This window comes from Vipera berus, assembly GCF_964194415.1.
Source record: "Vipera berus genome assembly, chromosome: 12".
NCBI classification, from domain to species: Eukaryota; Metazoa; Chordata; class Lepidosauria; order Squamata; family Viperidae; genus Vipera; species Vipera berus.
Genome location: NC_138215.1, coordinates 14,847,519 through 14,869,184, shown reverse-complemented (window position 1 = coordinate 14,869,184; position 21,666 = coordinate 14,847,519). Strand labels below are relative to the sequence as shown.

Sequence of the window (21,666 nt, the reverse complement as noted above, 5' to 3'; positions counted from 1 at the left end):
GACAGAGTTGTTAAGCAAATCACTGCAGTTGTTTAGTTAATAACACGGTTGTTAAGTGAAGCTGGCTTCCCCACTGATCGTAATTTTGTTTCCTGTCAGCTATAAAGTGAATTTATACTCCATGCTAAGCCATCATTTTTAAACCATGGATTATTGAAGTCCAAATGGTTTGATATGAACATAACATTAAGCCAGAAAGGCTGATCTTACATACTATTACTTTTTTTATTTATTTTCAAACAATGTTATAGCTGTGTTTCTCAATCTTGGCAATTTTAAGCTTAGTAGTTTCAACCCTGGACTTCAACACAACTCAACTAATTTTAGTTAAAAATCATGGCTTGGCACAAAATATAAATCCAGGCATAGATAAGCATACATGTCTGTCTTCAAATACCTTATTTAGGCCTCTTTCCCTACATTATGATCCCAGTGACGAATTTAACAAGCATCTCAAAAAGGACTCAAAATGGGAACTAGATGAATTTTACACAAATCCCTGAGATTAGATGGAAACAGAAACGTATTTGCTATGAAAGTTAAATTTTCTCAAATGCTCCCTTCTTCCACTCCAGAGAAATCTTCGCTTGCATGCGGAATAACATTACAATTGTATAAAATCATAGTCCAGCATTTTCAAGGCAGAGGAGCTGTCATTTCCCAAGTTCAAAAGAGACGCAAGTCCCAGAGACACCGACAGCCAGCATTTTAACTGCCATGTGCAAATGACAGAATCTCCCTTTAACAAACATGAACTTGGTCCTTCCTGTTTAGACCAAAACATTAATTAGTTTGGAGAACTAGGAGAAAACTCATACATCCAGAAGCGTTTCGATTACCAAGCAGGTGATTTTTGCTTCCAAGGAAGAAACGACTGAAATTTAAAAGAACTTTAAAGGAACTTTAAAGGAACACACATTTTTCTCTGATGAACCTGTATTTTGTCCAGAAATGCATTCTTTATATCTATACAGAGAGGAAGGCCAACATTCTGCAAATATGTTGTATAACGCCATGACTTGAGTTGGTTGTGTTCCATGCAGGCAAATTCATGCCCATTTCACTGAATCCCCCCCTGGTTCCTTCCTATCCAAAGCAGCAGTTAAACCAATAGTTTCTTCCAGTTTATCTAACATGATGTCTGAAATGGCATTTCCAGCTCGTTACCCCCCCCCCCGAATGGTTAGAACAGGAAAACAATAAAAAATAAAATAAAACACACGTTCCTGTTCTATCTTCTTAACAGTGGGAAGATGCCGATCCAAGCTCAGTTTGGGCAGTAGGAATTAATTAGCTAAAAAGCAGTCAACCCGTTTCGTAAGCAAGGGGCAGAATTTGAATTTTTTTTAAAAAAAATGTTTTGCATTTGTTAAGATCAAAATTAGGGGTGGGTGGGTGTCAAAACAGGACTTCCCACAAGCTGAAGAGGCAGACACGGTGAAGAAAAACCAGACGCCGTTTGTCCATGAAGTATGCACACCAAGAAAGCACATGCTACAATCTTAATATCTGAAGTGTCTGGAGTCCAAGCTGGATCCTGTCCAGCGAAAAAGGAAAAAGGCTGGAAATGCCGTTAGGCCTCTACTTTCCACATAAATAAAAAAAAAAGAGGTATCACAAACTTATCCTGAATGGCCGAAATCAAGGAAATGCACACAGGACAACCGAAGGAAGAGATAAGGTTTATTTTCCTTTATAGAGGTAGTCTTTAACGGCACTGAAAATGTGACTTACAACCAGCCCTCGCATTTACAACCGATGCAGCATCCCCGTGGTCATGTGATCAAAATTGGGCACCCGGCATCTATTTACGATGGCTGCAGCGTTCTGGGATCGCCTGATTCCCATTTACAACCTTTCCAGCAAGCAAAAGCCAATGGGGAAAGCCAGATTTGTTTAAAGACTGCAGGATTCCCTAACAATTGCAGTTCAACAACAGTGGGGGGAAAAAGTTGTAGAACTGGGTCCGACTCACTGAACTGCCTTGCTCAAAGACAGAAATACCACTCTCACTTGTGGTTTTAAGTCAGGGACTACCTGCATGTCTCCGAAGCTCAGCTTCTATTGCTAGCACACAGGAAGAGACAGGTTTGCAGTTGTAATTCAGCAAAATCTGGACATCCCCCCCCCCCATTACCTGACCTTGATCCAAAGGCAGTGAAATAACTAGAAACTTAAATGTTTGGCTAATTCTGTAGTTTAAGGCTGAGACTTTGCCAGTACATTCACAAAATATTCTGTTTAGACTGGGAAAGTGTTTCTTATACAGTATTCGACTCTGTGGCAGAAAAAAAAAACATCAATTGTAGTGTTTTATCACCTTCTACATTTACTACTTGGGTAATCATTTATTTTTCCCACAGAGCATAATTAATGATAATGTTGGACCTAATCCTATATATTCGGAGTTTCATGCATGTTAGGAATATCTATCAGTTTAGGCTGAAACAGGTGTGTGTGTGTGTGTGTTTGTGTGTGTGTGTGTGTGTGTAGAGAGAGAGAGAGACAGATAGACAGACAGAGACAGAGATAGGGACAGAGATAGAGATATATACATATAGATAAACTGGAGTGAGAAAAATGTATGCTTGATCAAACATATAATCTATTCTATGAATTTTTCATACCCTAGGTGAGCACATTTTGTTCCAATTAAACCATGTTATCTTCAAGAAGACAGCCAGATGATAATTACAATTCAACAGCTATTGTTGTTGTCTCTGTCCAAATACTATTAAACTTGATTTAATTTCCTTAAAATGAATTCTGTGTAGCCAATAAGTAGAGTCATGGTCTCATCTGGAAACAGCTGTGTGAGTTGCTATGGCGACCCAAGGCAAATGTTCACAAAACTGATAACAAAACCCCTATAAGTTTTACAGAAGAAGATCTTCGCAAAACTAGACAAAACAAACCATAAGACCTCAGGCAGGATAGACAGTAACTTTAGCACTTAAATATAACTCTGTCTGCCAAAAAAAAAATTCTCCAAGACGTTTATGTATATTAAACAGAGAGCTAAAATGTACGTGACTAAATTTCTTTTATTAGCTAGCTTTCACAATTCATCATGAAATGTGAAATGTGAAATGTAATAAAGGAATAAATTTCACTTTTTTTCTTCTGCAGTATCCAACCTGGTTCAGCCCATTTTCAATCTCTCTTCTGCTCCGTTCTCCTCCCAGACCAGATCTGATGCTAGTTTTCAGAGAGTTATCCGACTGATGGACAGACAGGTAGATATAAATATATTTGCAACCATTCATTAGGTTGGACAGAATTTTTACAACATGGCTGAAGATTCATGAGTTTAATCAATATTGAGAGTTTGGGGCAATTTCACTCTTGAGAGTTCACAGCCTTGTGTACAAACATTGAAATATCATGAGATTGGGTGAACTTGAGATGTACTTTGAAAGAAAAAAAAGTGTTTTTTTTTTAAATAGAGGCTCTATGTATACCATATACACAGTGGTGGGATTCAGACAGTTCGCACCAGTTTGGCAGAACCGGTAGCTAATTTTTTGTTGCCCAGGCCCAGAATGGACTTCCGGAAGTGGTATTCACACAGAGAACCAGTTGTTCACATATTTGAATCCCACCACTGCATATACGCATGGCATAAACTTTGTATAGCCAAACCCCAGCATAGCTTCAGTGTAGGAAATGACCAGGCTGAATCCGAGGGAGGCGTCAAACATGTCATAAGTCATGAGTCCCATCACACCCACAAGCGATTGAATTCCATTGACTCTTATCCACCGCCAATTTGCTTTGGCTCTTAGTAGTTCAGATTCTTGTAGACACTTTAAGCTGGCAATGAATCTTTACACCCATTTGAACTGCCTGGATCTTTTGATTTCCCTGGTACTTGACACAGACTCCAAAAACCATGACGGATACACCAAATCGCCTCAAAACACCTCATCTACTATATGTAGAGAAATCTTGCGAAACTAAAAGTGAGCACTTGCTTCATTAAAGATATATTCTGACAATATAAGGAGGAGCTATCTTGACCTTCTTCTGCCTAGCCCTAACTATCTAAGCTTCGCTACCTCTTGGCCCTCTGGAATGCAGCCCCTCCCTCCTGAGAATCCAGACTACATTCCACTACACATACAGTCTTCTAAAAAAAGTATTGGACCTAATCTCCACCAACAAATCAAACATTTTAGGGCATTTGCACCTCATTTTAGTTGCAAATGACTTGTTATACCCAAAGACAGCTTAGAGTTTTCCGCTGTTTTGATTAGAAAATGGAAATCCCACCTACCTCTTTCACACTGAGGTCCCGTGAAGCCATACGTGCAAGCGCATCTGTTAGGTGCAACACACCTTCCTCCATTCAGACACCCATTTTCGCAGACAGCTGCAAGTGGAGCAAATAATAAAAGTCAATCAGAGGCTAGCAGAACTTGGGTTTTCATAAATCAGTATTCGTTCACAGTTTTCAAGAGGATAAACAAAGGTTGAAACTCTTCCTAGAAAGTTCCAACTCACATTGCAAAATGGGCAAGAATAAGGTCCACCCTCCATGACGAAGAATTAAAAACTAGCAGAGTCCAGAACTTGACTCAGTAGTAAATCACAGTTTTCCAGCCACTTGATCCTTAATTCAGATCTCAACTACACGTGGCAGAAAACTCCAATACTTTGTTTTGTTGCAGAAAATAATGTAGTGTCCAATATAATTTTATAGGTCCATAACTTTCAGTGAAAAAGTTTGCAGGCTGCAGCAGATTTGATTTGAGCTGAACATAATGATAGGCTCTTGATTCAAACTCAAATCACTGGAAGATACCCAGTCTAAAGAGTGCTATCCACTAGATAAATAAAAAAATAATATTCGTATATTCATTGTAGGGTGCAAGCTCCTGCTTTTCCAGGTAAGGAATAATGGACAGCACAGTCTTGGAGTCTAAGAAGGGGTGTGTCCAACCTTAGCACTTTAAGACTAGTGGGCTTTTAACTCCCAGAATTCCCCAGAGCTGGCTGGAAGTTGAAGTCCAAAGGTCTTAAAGCTACAAAGGTTGGATACCCTTGGTTTAAAATATAACAGTTCTCTCTCTGTGGGAACTTTCTTGTTAGCAAATATGTCTACTCCTTCCTCACAACAACAACCCTGTGAGGTGAGTTGGGCTGAGGTGACTGGCACAAGGTCACCCAGTTAGCTTACATGGCTAAGACAAGACTAGAACTCACAACCTCCTGATTTCTAGCCTGCTGCCTTAACCACTTGACCAGGGGTAGGCAACCTTGGCTCTTTTATGACTCGTGGACTTCAACTCCCAGAACTCCTCAGCCAGCTGGCTCAGGAATTCTGGGAGTTGAAGTCCACCAGTCATAAAAGAGCCAAGTTGTCTACCCCTGCACTAGAACAAACTGGCTCTCTTTACAATTTACTATACTTTTCACGATAAGCCTGACACAGATTTGCCTTCAGAATGCAAAAAGAATTGGGTGGTGCGATGACAAATTTGTCACTAATCGGATATTGAAAACTTAAAAAGTTTCCCAATACCTTTATGACATTAACACAAAAACGTCTACAGCACTTAGTCTCATGCATTTGTCTGAGGCATATTCCAGCCAGCAAGAATTTTCCTGGCACTTCTTGAAAAGTTACGAGCTTCTCTGAAAAATTACAGGCAATCCACACGCAATCGTTGCCTGCACTGATCTGGTGGGTGATTTTTTATTTTATTTCATTTTAACTACAGCCAAGATAGAAGTCCTTAGATGAGAATTTGGCAACTGAGGCCGAGCTGAAGGACTGTTTCACAACATTACTGTACTCAAAATTCCTCTGTTCGGAAGGGTGACATTTTTTGTCTGGATCTAATCTGGAATCCGCATCACGGTGATTGGAGAACATTATTCTCGTGTTACTTGGTGTGTGTGTGTGTGTGTGTGTGTGTGTGTGTGTGTGTGTGTGTAATGGAAGAGCAACAACCATTGGGGACCCCACCATGAAGAGGTATTCTTGCTACTGTTGTTTTTATGAGCTGGTGAATTTCCTCCATGAATTTTTAAACTCAAATTCTCAATTGCTTCTTTATCATCCGGACATCGTAGCTGAATTCCAACGGAATATTCTGTTTACTTACGCTGCCCACAGTGTGTTCCAGTGTATCCCTTTTGACAGAGACAATGATCATCACTGCAAGTCCCACCGTTCATGCACCTGATGTTGCAATGTTGCACTTGAAAAGAAAGACAATCCGTTATTTACTGGTGTGTATACAACATCTGCACTCAACAGACACAATCCACCTCCACCCTCGGTTCTGCAAATGACACCGGAAAATGCTACACCTGTCGCTTTTGGAGAATACAGGTTGCTAGGGAAGACTGAAGAGAAACTGGCAGATGAAAACTTAAAAAAAAAACTTACAAAATATAGAGCTCAACTTTTCAATGCCAAAGGAGGATAGAATTTCTAAAGAAAATATCATGTAAATATGTAATGTAAAATACCATGTTTTGCCATTTACTGTATTTCAGTGCCATGGGGGAAATCTAACCCCCTAGCAAAATTTGAAAGCATAGGTGGCCGGGTGCTAGTAAACCAGAAAGTGACACCTAGTTGTCATCAGTGCTGGGGGTGAATTTATTTATTTATTTATTTATTTTATTTTATTTGTATACCGCCCTTCTCCCGAAGGACTCAGGGCGGTGAACAGGGCAATAAATACCAAAAATACGAAATACAAAAATTAAAAACAGATTAAACCATAGTGCCCAAATACAATAAATAAATTACTTAAAAACAATAATTAAAACCCCAAACCCATCAAAAAGAAGGGAGAAATCTTGCAATTTAATTCTTTACTTGTTCTACAAGTAGATGCCAATTAAAGCGGATGCAAAATATACAAAGCAGAAATGAATTCCAATATGACACAAACCTCCAAAAGGACAAGGCCACGATATTACAATTTCTAAACCACAAAGCATAACTAACTCAAAACTATGATTAACCCTTGCTACGCTTTTAAAGTATCTTCCAAACTAAGATTTACGACAATACTGTGACGTTATACTCACAGTTTAGGATTCAAGCATTACAAATATGCTGAGATTAACTAAAAGTGATTTTCTGCTGATTGCTTATCTCAGCTTTTCTCTGGGAACACAGAGAAAGTGTACATAAGAGTCTTTCCTAATTTTAATCTCTCACAATAAGAATTTTGTAAAGTAAATTAGGTTAAATAAAAATATCTGGTCTAAAACTCATGTAATGAGTCCTACTTGACCTTGAGCCTGCCGAAAGCAATACCTGGGACTTCAACCAGGGGCGTTCAACCTTGGCAACTTTAAAACCTCTAGCTGGGGAATTCTGGGAGTTGAATTCTGGGAATTCTGGGAGTTGAAGTCCACAAGTCTTAAAGTTGCCAAGATTGGACATCCTTGTTTTACGGGGTGTCTTTGCAGAGAAAAATTAGGAAACCCATATCTGCTTATTCAGTCATACAGCATGCTAAAGGAAGAGTCACACATTATGCAAGGTTGGTCATAGTGTGTTGTAAACCAGCCGCTGTGAAATCTGCAAAACTCGGACAATTAAATCAGTGGGACATCAGGCCAAACTTTTCTCCTCTGTGCATTTACATACAGGTTTTTTTTCTTTTCTTAATGGCCCCAACAGATTTTATGCTGCTCCAACAAGAAGCTTCAAAGGAGCTCCTTTTGATCTAAAGGACAGCCCAAAAGCAGATAAAAACGTCCATTTTCTGTTTGTTCTGATCCCAGCGATTAGAAGCCCACCCAGAAGCTGCTATCTACATTTCTGAAAAAAATCAGCCTTTTTAATATTAAGCTACACTATAGTTCTGCTTTTACTCTGGCTCTTAGGAGGACTTAAATTTAGCTAGAGAAAAAAAAACGTTAAGAATAATCAGTTGGCAGACACCATCTATTTCGTCCTAAGCTGATGAGGGGCAGGGGTAGCGATGGCCATCGCCTGAAAAATGGTTCAATTAAGCTCTATAAAATTGTAGGAAAAACAGCTCCAATTAGAAAACACATAGGAAATGATATCATCTGTCAGGCGGGGTAGAAATTTAAAACCACAAAACTGATTTCAATTAGAGTGGAGCGTGCCAAAAGCCAACTTCCATTCCCACATAATCACCAAAGCCGTTTAAAATAATTTTCAAATAGGTTTAGCAGTAGCTTGATACAGATTCACAGATCCATATATAATCTCTACACAGGTAGTCCTCGAGTTCGTTTAGCGACCGTTCAAAGTTGCAACGGCACTGAAAAAAGTGACCTATGACCGCTTTGCACACTCACGGACGTGGCGGCATCCCCACGGTCACATGATCAAAGTTCAGACGCTAGGCGACTGACTCAGGCTTACGACGGTTGCAGTGTCATGCGATTCCCCTTTTGTGACCTTCTTACAAGACAATCGGGAAGCCAGCTTCCCTGAACAACCGGGTTACTAACTTAACAAATTCAGTGATTCGTGTAACAATTGTGGCAAGAAAGGTGCGTAAAATGGGGCGAAATCCACTTAACATCTGTCTCACGTAGCGACAAAAATTTTAGGCGCCCTTGTGGTCCTAAGTCCAACCCTACTGGTGCCTATCTGTGAATGTCTATAAACGTTCTCAAGGAACAAGCTAAGGAGTTTTCTTGATCTTTTCAAAGTGAGTACGACTTCAGATCGTATGCTTTAACAGTGCTGAAAAGCATGTTCCCACACCAAAGAAAATTATTTCTTCTTTATTCATTCATTGGCAAGTTAGATGAGGTACTTGCATCACCATTTCTGGAGGATGTTGTTTTAAAGAATAGGTGGAGTTGCAATTGTACAATAGATTGAATCCTGTAAGTAAATGTTTACGTACGTTGTTTTACGGTAAATGTTTTCTTTACTGTTTACAGTAAAGTGGAAAACATGGCACCTATTCAAATCCACTTTGTACGTTTCACAGAAGACCACATGTGCTGCAATGGCTGAGTGTTATTAGCCAACGGTAACACATCTCTAGTTTCAAGGATTTCAACATCAGCCTTTCTTAGAGGAACTAGAGTTTCCTGTGAGATTCCACATATTCCTAAAAATTAGGGCCTAAGCAATAGACTGAGTTTTGTCTGCTTAGAAGTCATCAAACTGAGCCTAACCACAGGTCAAAGCATCAGTAAAAAGGTAAATGTAAAGGTTCCCCCGCACATGCGTGCTAGTCGTTTCCAACTCTAGGGGCCGGTGCTCATCTCCATTTCATAGCCGAAGAGCCAGCGCTTGTCCGAGGACGTCTCCGTGGTCATGTGGCCGGCATGACTAGACGCCAAAGGCGCACGGAACGCTGTTACCTTCCCACCGGAGTGGTCCCTATTTTTCTACTTGCATTTTTACGTGCTTTCGAACTGCTAGGTTGGCAGAAGCTGGGACGAATAACAGGCGCTCACTCTGTTACGCGGCACTCAGGATTCGACCCGCCAAACTGCCGACCTTCCAATCGACAAGCTCAGCGTCCTAACCCACTGAGCCACCGCGTCCCTATAAAGCATGGGTAAATACCCTTTATTTCAACTTGATCCCAGTAATAATCTAAACCATTTACAAGAAGATGAACTAAGGTGGATTTCCCACAACACATAAAAGCCAGTTAAAATGAATGTTTACTACATTATTATATGAGATCTATTGCCTTAACAAATTTTACGAACACATAAATTATGGGGTTTCCCCCTCAAAAATTAATAGTTAAGTATATGAGATAAACCCTGCATATGAGTAGGAAGTTGCAGATTTTTTGCTCAATTTGCATTTTTAAAAGAGGTCAGCCTAATTCAGACACCTGGACAAACAGAACGATAGAAACATGGTTTCTGTGGCATCTCCTAAAAAATTGTAATGCAGTTCTTGGCTTTCCGAACTTCCCTAAGTAAGTTGGAATCTCCCTGTAGGAGAAAATTCAACAGTACAAGTATACAAAGAGGGCACATATTCAGGGAAAACATACACAACTGACATGCCAACTCAGTGGATCCTCTCAATCCGGAAACCCTGAACCGCTGAACACTCAAAGCTTCCTCAGAATAATTTTGGCACTGGGGTCATTTTTAAAGATGAGAAGAAGCAGTAATAAAATGATTCAGACAAGTCTGTTGCTACTTCTTAAATCCCAAGTGAAACTGGCAATGGTAGCTTTCCTCAAAGAGAGAGAGAGAGAGAGAGAGAGAGAGAGAGAGAGAGAGAGAGAGAGAGAGAGAGAGAGAGAGAGAGAGAGAGAGAGAGAGAAAGAGAGGAAAAAGAAATTAGTTCACATAATCTGTTATTAATTTATGCAATTCGAGGTCATGAGAAAGGGGACATCAGCGCGGGTCTATAGAATAGGGCCCCAAAGGGACGCTGAGACAGTGGTTTGTGGTTTGTAAGGAACAGACACTGAAGGATCCTTGGTGCTCTCTGAGCTTGCTTGGTTTCTTGCAGCCGTTTCATTAGCCAATCTAGGTAACATCATCAGTACTAGTGTAGTAAGGAGTGGGATTTGCTCTCAGTTTATGTTCTAGTGCTGATCTGGGAGCTGATTGCTGGTGGAGAGGTGATTGGGTCTTTTTGTTTCCTTTTGGGCTGGCATACACAAAGAAGGGACGCGGTGGCTTAGTGGGTTAGGACGCTGAGCTTGTCGATCAGAAGATCGGCAGTTTGGCAGGTCGAATCCCGAGTGCCGCGTAACAGAGTGAGCGCCTGTTACTCGTCCCAGCTTCTGCCAACCTAGCAGTTCGAAAGCACGTAAAAAGGCAAGTAGAAAAATAGGGACCACTCCGGTGGGAAGGGAACAGCGTTCCGTGCGCCTTTGGCGTCTAGTCATGCCGGCCACATGACCACGGAGACGTCCTCGGACAAGTGCTGGCTCTTCGGCTTTGAAACGGAGATGAGCACCGGCCCCTACAGTAGAGTTGGAAACGACTAGCACGCATGTGCGGGGGAACCTTTACCTTTAAACAAAGAAGAGGGAGTCAAGCTCTTCTCCAAAGCACCTGAAGGCAGGACAAGAAGCAAAGGATGGAAACTAACCAAGGAAAGAAGCAACCTAGAACTAAGGAGGAATTTCCTGATAATTGGAACAATTAATCCGTGGAAAAACCCGCCATCAGAAGCTGTGAATGCTCCAACACTGGAGGTTTTTAAGAAGAGACTGGACAGCCATTTGTCTGAAATGTTATAGGATTTCCTGCCTGAGCAGGGGGTTGGACTAGATCACCTCCAAGGTCCCTTCCAACTTTATTATTATTATTATATTCTATAGATGTTGCTAATGTCTATTTCTCTACTGATGGCTAATTTGTCAGGGTGCCAGGTGTCTAGAAATTCCCTGGCATTTCTGGACTTGGTTTGGTTTAGGATGGTCGCATTTTCCCGACTGAAACTATGATTAAGTCTGTCTATACATTGTGAAATTAAAAGAGTTTCCGTCATGTCTTCTAACGACTAGTTGGCGTTCATGGATGTGTTCTGCCACCTCTCCACCAGCAACCAGCACCCTGATCAGCACAGATTAACTCCAGGATTAACATCAGACCAAGAAGCTGACAAAGAAGTCAACAGTAAAAAGGCCAAACAGAGTCTCTAAGATCACCCCCACCAATACTGACAGGCAAGCCACTGGAATATAAGCTGACAGCAAAACCTACTCCCTTCTAGCACCCATGATGTTAGCTAGTTTGGGTAATGAAACATCTGCAAGAAAACAAGCAAACTCAGAGAGCACCAAGGACCCCACAGCCCTTATCCTCCACCACCACCACCTCCTCCTCCTCCTCCCACCCCTCTCCCTTCTAACACTGATGATGTTAGCTAGTTTGGCTAATAAAACGCAAGAAATCGAGCACCAAGGACCCTTCATTTCAATGGAACAGACATTGCTAGGAAGTAACAACCGGAGTGGGCTATGGGTGGCGAGCATCTGGTGTTGGTGTTTGACTGAACTAACAGACTGGACTCTTGGCCAGCCCAGTGGAGCTGTTCTTCCCTCTCATCCACAATCTCTTTGAAACCCTGACAGAAGAACAGAATTGCGGGAAACATCTGTGAGGTCTAAAAGGATAGATGCAGAGGAGGATCCGGAATTTTTTATTTTTATTTTTTTTAAAAAAAAGCATGCATGGCCGTCATTGCCAGCCATGTCTCAGCGCTGAGGTCCAGGCAAAGAACAGATGCAAAGCTTTAAGCATTTCAGGCTGTTGCTTAGTTCAGAGAATTGGGTGGTGGGGGGAGGGGGGGAAACCTACTATGGTTAGAAAATCATATTTATCAATCAACCACTGGAAAAGTCTAAGGTTGAGCAATAGAGAAACAGTTAATTGCATTGAACATTTTTAAGCACGGCTTCCTCCAATTGGTGTCTTCCATATACCGGTGGTCCTTGATTTACAACAGCTTCATTTAGTGACCAATGTTATAATGGCACTGAAAAAAAGTGACTTATGACCGTTTTTCACACTTATGACCGCTGCAGCATCCCCGTGGTCATGTGATCAAAATTCAGACTCTTGGCAACTGACTCGTATTTATGACAGTTGCAATGTCCTGAGGTCACGTGATCCCCTTTTGCGACCTCCTGACAAGCAAAGTCCAAGGGGAAGCCAGATTCACTTAACAACCGTGTCACTAACTTAACAACCGCAGTGGTTTCATTTAACAATTGTGGCGAGAGAGGTTGTAAAATGGGGCAAAACTCACTTAACAACAGAAATTTTCAGCTCAACTGTGGTCATAACTCAAGGACCACTTGTATGTTGGATTACAATTCCCCTTTATACCTATGAGGCTGGGGAAGACGGAAATTGTCCTCTAAGAATCTGGGGGACATTTCAGGTCAGAAGCTTATATTTAGTGTTTCGATAATTAAATATTTTCCTGAAGCCCCTTTTTTTTCTGGCGTGTGATTAGTGAAGCAGGATTCGTTGTATGGACCTCATTAAACGATGCACAAAGATAATTTAAAGGGGGCACCCCTGCTGTGCAAATAAACCAGCAAACCAAGAGAGATTAATTTATTAGATTTATGCCCTGTCTCTGCATCAAAAAGAACTGTGTTCAACTTTGGCCAACACAAAAAGGAAACAAAACCATAAATGAATTTAAAACACAATTCAAAAAGAACGCAACTGTAAATACAAAACACAAGCCCTGTAATGAAAGTAGAATTGGACTACTGATCTCACATACCACTGGGAAGCTAACCCACATGAGATCTAAACTTTCATGCTGCCTACAATGGGACTTAACTTTCTATCTGCATGGTATTAATTTTATTCCACTTAATGTAAATGTTTATCCTAACTTTTCGCTTTCTCATGGTTTCAACTCCTTTACGGATCCATAAAACAGTTCCAGACAAGCATAATACATATGAATGATAATTAATACCATTTACTGAAAAACTAGGTCACTGAACACCCATGTATGCCTCTCAATTCTGCTTGAACGTGTCTGGTAATGAATGACCAGATCTTACAGGGACTCATAAATTCTAGTTTGTTCATTCCCCAGACATAGTTTGGTGCTTCAGCTGTGCTGAAGTCAAAATAAGAATGTTTTGAAGGAAGAAACTGCCCCGAGGGGGAGATTGTTGGTTATCTTTAATGTGGCCATAAGGAAGGTTTGCAAGTAATTGAAACCCAGCCACTAGATCAGGATTGCCCAACCTTGGCTACTTTAAGACTTGTGGACTTCAAATCCCAGCAGGGGAAGTTGGAAGTCCACAAACCTTAAAGTTGCCAAGGTTGGAGACCCCTCCATTAGATCCTCTCAGCTGTGGTGTGGTAAACGTACATCACTGTTCAGTTATCTGAACTACTAAAATGTCATGGGGTGATCAACAAATTCCTCTACTAGCTTGACCGCCGAAGCGGGGATGACCGATCCAAATCTCGAATGCATACCTGATTTTGAGCCGCAGGATGGAGCAATCTGGCCATTTGGACACGTGCACATGTTTGGCCTGGAGCAAAACCCATCTCCACAGGAATGCCTGCAAATCGCTGTAAATAAGAAAGAAAAGGACAAACTCTTTGAGAATACTGACTGGTGATGTGAGAGACTGATGAACAACAATAGCACTTAGGCTTATATACCGCTTTGCAGAGCTTTACAGCATCTGTCTAAGCAATTTACAGAGTCAGCATGTTGCCCCCCAAACAATCTGGGTCTTCATTTTACCGACCTCGGAAGGATAGAAGGCTGTGTCAACCTTGAGCCGGTCAGGATCGAACTGCCAAAAGCTGGCAGTCAGCAGAAGTAGCCTGCAATACTGCATTCTAACCACTGCGCCACCATCGGCTCGTGAATGAACTCACCTCTTCAGACTATCAAGCCCTTTCTGGATTGCCTGATCTTCAGGACCCTTCATCAAACTTAAGAGTCAAAGCTCACCTTTCTTTTCTTTTCTTTTCTTTTTTTATCGCTGCTGCTGAAGTCTACACTTAAGAGAGCCGGTTCACTTCATTGGGCGGAATAGCTAAGTCACTCGAGGCAGCTAACACGGATGGCATAACAATAAATTGATAGAGGAGAGAGGAAGGTGTGCTGTGTGGCCAAGCTAGACTAAGTACAGGCAGTCCTCCACTTACGACCACAATTGAGCCCCAAATTTCTGTTGCTAAGCAAAAGAGTTGTTAAGTAAGTTTTGTCCCGTTTTAAGACCTTTCTCACCACAATTGTTAAGAGAATCACTGCAGTTGTTAAGTTAGCAGCCCGGTTGCTCAGGGGATCTGGCTTCCCCATTGACTTTGCTTGTCAGAAGGCCGCAAAAGGAGAAACGTGACCCCAGGATGCTGCAACCGTCATAAAAGTGAGTCAGTTGCAGTGCCATTGCAATTTTGAAGGGTCACTAAATGAGCTGTTGTAAGTCAAGGACTGTCTGTGTTCAGTTTTAGCGGTAGGGACTTTCTCATCCTCAGTTTTGAAGGAACCCTGCCACTCCAGCTGGCTTTTTTTAAAAAAAATTAGAACACAGAATATAGAATAACAGGATTGGAAGGGACCATGGAGGTCTTCTAGTCCATCCCTCTGCTTGAGCAGGAGGCCTTATGCCATTCTTGACAAATGGTTGTCCAAACCTCCAGTATTGGAGCACCCACAACCTGGAGACAGGTTGTTTCTCTGATTAATTGTGTTCATTGTCAGGAATTTTCTCCTTAATTTAGCTGCATTTTAACTTTTTTAAAATAAAAATAAAACATTTTTAAAAAATGAGAACCATCGAAGGATTTCATAATAAAAACAGAAAAAATAACAACTTACGGACAATACATTGATTTCCACCAGGTAAAGTTTTCCATCCAGGACAGCAATATGCATTGTAACGTGATCCACATACGTTAGGTCTATAAGAGAGAGAGAGAGAAAAGGAAAGAAATTTTGTCATTCTTCAGATTTTATTTATGACTTCACAAAATCATCTCCATCTAGTCACTAAATTAACCCATTTTCTAGGGCTGGCAATACACAAATCATAAACTAATCAAACAGGTTGGGTTCACAAAATACAGGAAGTTCCAAGATTACAAATTATAGTTAAACATCCACACAGTGTGATACGTGAACACGGATCTATAATATGCATATGAAGCCATTATGACAATTCTGCATTTTCCTTTGTAATTTTATTATTATTATTAATAATTTAATTTGTATACCGCCCTTCTCCCGAAGGACTCAGGGTGGTGAACAGGGCAATACATAAAAACAAGATACAAAAATTAAAAATTATTAAAAAGTAATTAAACAGTGCCCATAATAAATTAATACAGATTAACAGTTAAAATCCATTTATGAAATCCAACCCCATCCCATCAGGCCAGGCCAGCTTGTTCAAAAAGATGGGTTTTATGATCGCGCCGGAAGGAGCGGAGATCGGGCGCCATCCGGAGCTCAACCGGAAGATGGTTCCAAAGATCCGGTGCACCCACAGAGAATGCCCTCCCCCTGATTCAGCGTTAACAATTACACCACATTTTCTAAAAAAATTGTGAAGATTTATATAAAACTATTATTTGGGACACCTATACAGTCTATCCAATGACGAAATGTGCTTTGTCATGTCACAAGTATTTGTCCTGATATTTCCCATCCCGTATAGGTTACTTACTCATATCAGATGTCGGGTGCAACTTAATGGGGATTATATACTTAAAATCATATATCAAGACACAAACACATAAGAGGAGAACAGTTTACATTAGGATGTTACTGAATGTTGATCATCATTTGGATTGCAACCATGACTTGCTCCATACAAGACATTTACGGATAGCTAAAGGTGTAAGTCCAACATACAGGTGGTCCTTAACTTATGACCACAGTTGAAGCCAAAACGTCCACTGCTAACGAAGCAAGACAGTTGCTAAGTGAGTTTTGCCCCATTTTAGCACCTTCCTTGTTAAGCGAATCGCTGCCACTGTTAAATTATTTTAAACATTCATTTAGTGACCTTTCAAAGTTACAACAGCACTTTCGCACCACCTTTGCAGCTTCCCCGTGGTCACGTGGTCAAAATCCGGACACTTGGCAACTGACTCACTTTTACAACAGCTGCAGTGTCCCGGGGTCCCAAGATCCCCTTTTGTGACGTTCTGAGAGCTAAATTCAATGGGGAAGTCAGATTCCTTTAACAACCGTGTTACTAGTCTAACGACTGCTAAGTGACTCCCTTAACAACTGTGGAAAGAAAGGTCGTAAAATGGGGCAAAATTCAGCTAACTCCCCCACTTAGCAGCAGAAATTTGGGGGTCAGTTGTGATCGTAAGTCAAGGGCCCTCGTAACTCATTTCACCCACAGACTCAACAAAAGCTAATTCAGGCCATTGATGTGTTCACCTATGAAAGATTCCATTGTGTTTCGGCTTCATGTTCCTCCCTGTAGCTACAACAGACCAACTTCGTTTGGAATTACCCTCTTATCGGTGCCAAACATTACTCCAGTTCTTCGAGGCAATAAGGTAAGCAAAGATAGCATACCCTGGTTTCCTGCCCAGGGGAAACGAGATTTTTATCACTATAGGAAGTGGCTCTTACTGCTGAATTCTGGGGAAAGAATACGATACACAATCGAATGCACGATGGAGTTGTTTTGGTCTAAAGCAGACTTCTAAATTCAAAGAAACGGCAGGACCAAGGAAATCCATTCCAAATCAACAGGAACAACCGGGTTTCAGAAACAGGCCATTAAAAAAAAATCAGTTTGGCAGGCTCTTTAGCTCTCATCTGGCATATTCGTTGCCAACCTCCTAAGTATGTGCAATTTATGTGTATCTTGATGTTGGCGATAAATTTAACAAGACCCTCTCCCCAAAGTTGTGGAATTTCATGCTCAAAGGAGGGAATGGCTAGGAATCAGCCCAAGGATGCATTTATTTATTTATTTTTATTGCGAGAAGGGTTACCCAATCATGTGTTAGGAATCTTTCACTAATGCAAAATGTACATCAGAATTCAGTGGCCTCTCTGAATCTATGCCAGGGGTCTTCAAACCTGGCCCTTTTATGACTTGTGGATTTCAACTCCCAGAATTCTGGGAGTTGAAGTCCAAAAGTCATAAAAGGGCCAAGTTTGATCTATGCTAATTTATTTTATCTGCTAATTTATATCTGAGCACAACTGAGGAGGCTTCTGGTTTTTCTCCTGAAGACCCTGAAATCATCTTGAGTTTGGTCTCTATCCCGTTCTCTCTCTCTCTTTCTCCATGTGTTTCAACCTTGTTTGCTGGATCCTCAGAAAGCTAGAATCTCACCAAGGGTTGAATCCTGCAGTAGTGATGAAATGATGAAACACGCCGTAAACTTTTAAGAGAACAGGATGATCAGTAGACCAAATGTATCATTTGGTTGGCTTTCAATGAGATGTCTTTATGACTTCTGCCTCCTCAAACTGGCTGTCTCGTGTTTTTTTTCTCCCATTAATTAATTCTTCCCTTGCGTGTGGTTCTCGTTTGCACAATTTCCATTTTTTTAAAAGGGGTAGAGGGGGGTGGGAAACCTTCTCTAGCTCCTGCAGCACAGGGCTTGATCACTGCAAGATTCATAACAGGAGAGATGTTATTCAGGTAGTTCTCGCCTTATGACAGCAACTGAGTCCCAAATGTCTGTTGCTAAGCGAGTTAAGCAAATTTTGCCCCATTTTACAACCTTGCTTGCCACCGTTGTTAAGTGAGCCACTGCAGTTGTTAAGTTAGTAACACACTTGTGAAGGGAATCTGGCTTCCCTCTTCAGAAGGTCACAGAAACGGATCACTTGACCCTGGGACATTACAACGGTCATAAGTATGAACCAGTTGCCAAGCGTCTGAATTTTGATCATGCTGCAATGGTCCTAAGAGTGAAAAGCTGTGGTAAGTCACTTTTTTCAGCGTTGTCGTCATTTCAAATGGTCACTAAATGAACTATTGTAGGTCGAGGACTAGCTGTACATTCAATTTCAATAAACTTCTCACAGAAAGCCAAGGAGAAGATGTAGCTTCTCAAACGACCATTGACCTATTGATAGGGTTTAGATCAAATTGCCAAGGTTTGCTCACCTTGGATGCGATAGCATTTAAGCAGCAATGGAGGAGCACTGTGAAATCTACAGATCAACAGGAGCAGCCATTAAAGAAGCATATTGCAATGAAAACATCCCCCCAAAGGCCTACTTGGGTCAAGATGCTCCACTAGGAAACAAAGCAACATCTATCCTACAACTTCTCCAAGCCAGCAAAATCCAAATTCTGAGTAAGAGATTTTGCTTGGCAGCTCCACGAAGATTAATCACTGCTGGCTGGGTTGCAAACCTTTCCTGAGGCAGAAGCATTCCACCAGAAGTTGGCAAAACTGTGAGAATTGAGTTAAGTTAAGCTCAGGAGACTGGACTTGGTGGCAAAATAAAATCTGAAAACCAAAGAGAGAGAGGGAGGGAGGGAGGGAGGGAGAGAGGGAGAGGGAGAGAGAACGCACTTAATAATGGGCAAATGAAATGTTTAAGGAGGAAGCATGCGAACGAACGAGATCTATTTTAAAAAATGCATGTCAGAAAACGCTGATGTGGCTATTTATTCCAAGAGGGCACAAATGAGTATTTTTTTTCTTAGTAATCTTTAGATGGCTTCCACCTTTCCAAGGTCACAGATTGACCTCAGCCAGTCAGTCACCAGAATAATTTCAATCAGCCAAGTAGTTGGATGGCTTTCAAGTAAGGTTCTCAAGTCGATGTACAGTAAAGCTAGCTGATCTAGTGTATACCTAAGCAGGGTCCAGCCTGGATAACATTTGGATGGGAGGACAGTTGGAAATGGCAGAACTCTAGGGGACACTGGGAAATAAATAAATAAATATGACAGATCACTAATACTTAGGCAGCTGTGGTGGAACTAGTTGTTATCGGCACACTGGGTACCATACAAAAACATCTAGCTGTGATATGACAGCAGTGTTCCAATCTTTGAGGGGCTGCCACAAAGAAGAGGGGGTCAACCTATTCTCCAAAGCACCTGAAGACAGAACCAGAACCAACGGATGGAAACTAATCAAGGAGAGAAGCAACCTGGAATTAAGGAGAAACTTCCTAACAGTGAGAGCAATTAACCCGTGGAACAGCTGGCCTCCAGAGGTTGTGGATGCTTCAATACTGGAGGTTTTTAAAAAAAGACTGGACAGCCGTTTGTTCAGAAGGCTAGAGGGGTCCCTGCTTGAGCTGGGGGTTGGACTAAAAGATCTCCAAGGTCCCTTCCAACTCTGTTATTCTGTTACCTTGAATGGCATTCAGAAAATCTGCGCATTCACAAAATTTCCACCTGTCAATTACAAAAGGCCACATTGCTTGAATCCCCATATATAACACGTGGATAAATTATGACATTCCTAGATTCTTGGAAAGCACCTGAAGCTAAAGAACTGGCAGGTATGATTTCACACTCTTGAATATATAATAATAATAATAATAATAATAATAATAATAATAATAATAATAATAATAATAACAACAACAACAACAACAACAACAACAACATTGGCAAGAGCAGAGCATCACTGTACTGCCAAGAAAATGCATAGCTATGTCTATGAAGGGAGAAGAAATTGAGCTCTACTAATAGAATAACAGGAGGGACGTGGTGGCTCAGTGGGTTAGGACGCTGAGCTTGTCGATCAGAAGGTCGGCAGTTTGATGGGTCGAATCCCAAGTGCCGCGTAGCAGAGTGAGCGCCTGTTACTCGTCCCAGCTTCTGCCAACCTAGCAGTTCGAAAGCACGTAAAAATGCAAGTAGAAAAATAGGAACCACTACGGTGGGAAGGTAACAGCGTTCCGTGCGCCTTTGGCATCTAGTCATGCCGGCCACATGACCACAGAGACGTCCTCAGACAAGCGCTGGCTCTTCGGCTTTGAAACGGAGATGAGCACCGGCCCCTAGAGTCGGAAACGACTAGCACGCATGTGCGGGGGAACCTTTACCTTTACCTTAATAGAATAACAGAGCTGGAAGGGACCTTGACAATCTTCTAGCCAGGGGTAGGCAACCTTGGCTCTTTTATGACTTGTGGACTTTAACTCCCAGAATTCCTGAGCCAGCCATTACCTATCCCTGCCCTATACCATTCCAGACAAGTGGCCGTCCAGTCTCTCCTTAAAAGCCTCCAGTGATGGAGCACCCACAACTTCTGGAGGCAAGATGTTCCACTGGTTAATTATTCTAATGTCAGGGAACTGGAAGGAAAGTTTTTTTTAAAAAAATTCTCTAAAAAGAAAAAAAAGGAAAGTTAAAGAACAGCTTATTCTTGTCTAGAATCACTGACATGTACCTAGAAGTCTTATTCCCTCCCCACAGACATAGGATGAACTATTACTAAGGAGATAGCTTTTTATTGCTACTACGTAAATCATATTTTCGAGACTTGGCACCCAAAGCCAGCCTTGGTGCAAATGAATTTCTGCCAGCCACACCAGTTAGTAACTTGAGCCTGCTTGCATTTTTTAGGAACTGCCTCTTCACCTTTTAGTGTGCAAGGAAAATTGTGCCAATTATAAACACGGGTTGTCTCCTCTAGAGCTAATTGGCCTAGTCTAGAGGCTTTCCCACCAGCCAGAGCTGAAACTTACTACCTACAGCAGCTGTTACAGCAGGCAGAACGCTTATGGGGAAAGGAAAAATAAACAGTGAAATAGGTCTTAACGTCACATTTCAAGGTGAAAAAAGAATAAGCAAACAACAATGCTTATTTATGTCCTTGCTGCTATCTGTCTACAAGGGTATCAATTTTCATAATCAAACACTTGCAAAGCTTCCTTTCTTATCTTAGTGTTGTTTTTAATAGTCTCAATTACTGAAAAATGGTGAACTTCTGGAAAATATGCCATCAAATTCAGAAGCTCCTCTCTCCAATAGGAAAATAGGAAATAGCATGTAGACTTATAGCAATAGCATTTAGACTTATATACCCCTTTACAGTGCTTGACAGCCCTCTCTAAGCGGTTTACAGAGTCAGCATCTTGTCCCCAAGAATCTGGATCTTCATTTTACCGACCTTGGAAGGATAGAGGGCTGAGTCAACCTCGAACACCTTGTGTTACCCCATGAATAGGGAACTTGGTCCCTGTGGACACCCATGCATGTCTGAAATCTCCTCCCATCTGACTTTATGCTTTGGTTCAAATTAATTAAGAAACTTACATGT

The 21,666-nt window shown here is 41.3% G+C and overlaps 1 protein-coding gene across 1 annotated transcript in view; it reads right to left on the bottom strand.

Moving 5' to 3' along the window:
* The window catches only part of FBN1 (fibrillin 1), a 168,262-nt gene that overhangs the window by 123,297 nt on the left and 23,299 nt on the right, over positions 1-21,666 (bottom strand). The window contains exons 4-7 of the mRNA XM_081337040.1: positions 15,269-15,351; positions 13,909-14,007; positions 6,111-6,206; positions 4,277-4,372 (exon numbers count right to left, since the gene is read on the bottom strand). Coding sequence (XP_081193166.1) covers positions 4,277-4,372; positions 6,111-6,206; positions 13,909-14,007; positions 15,269-15,351 — 374 coding nt within the window. The remainder of the gene's footprint in view (positions 1-4,276; positions 4,373-6,110; positions 6,207-13,908; positions 14,008-15,268; positions 15,352-21,666) is intronic.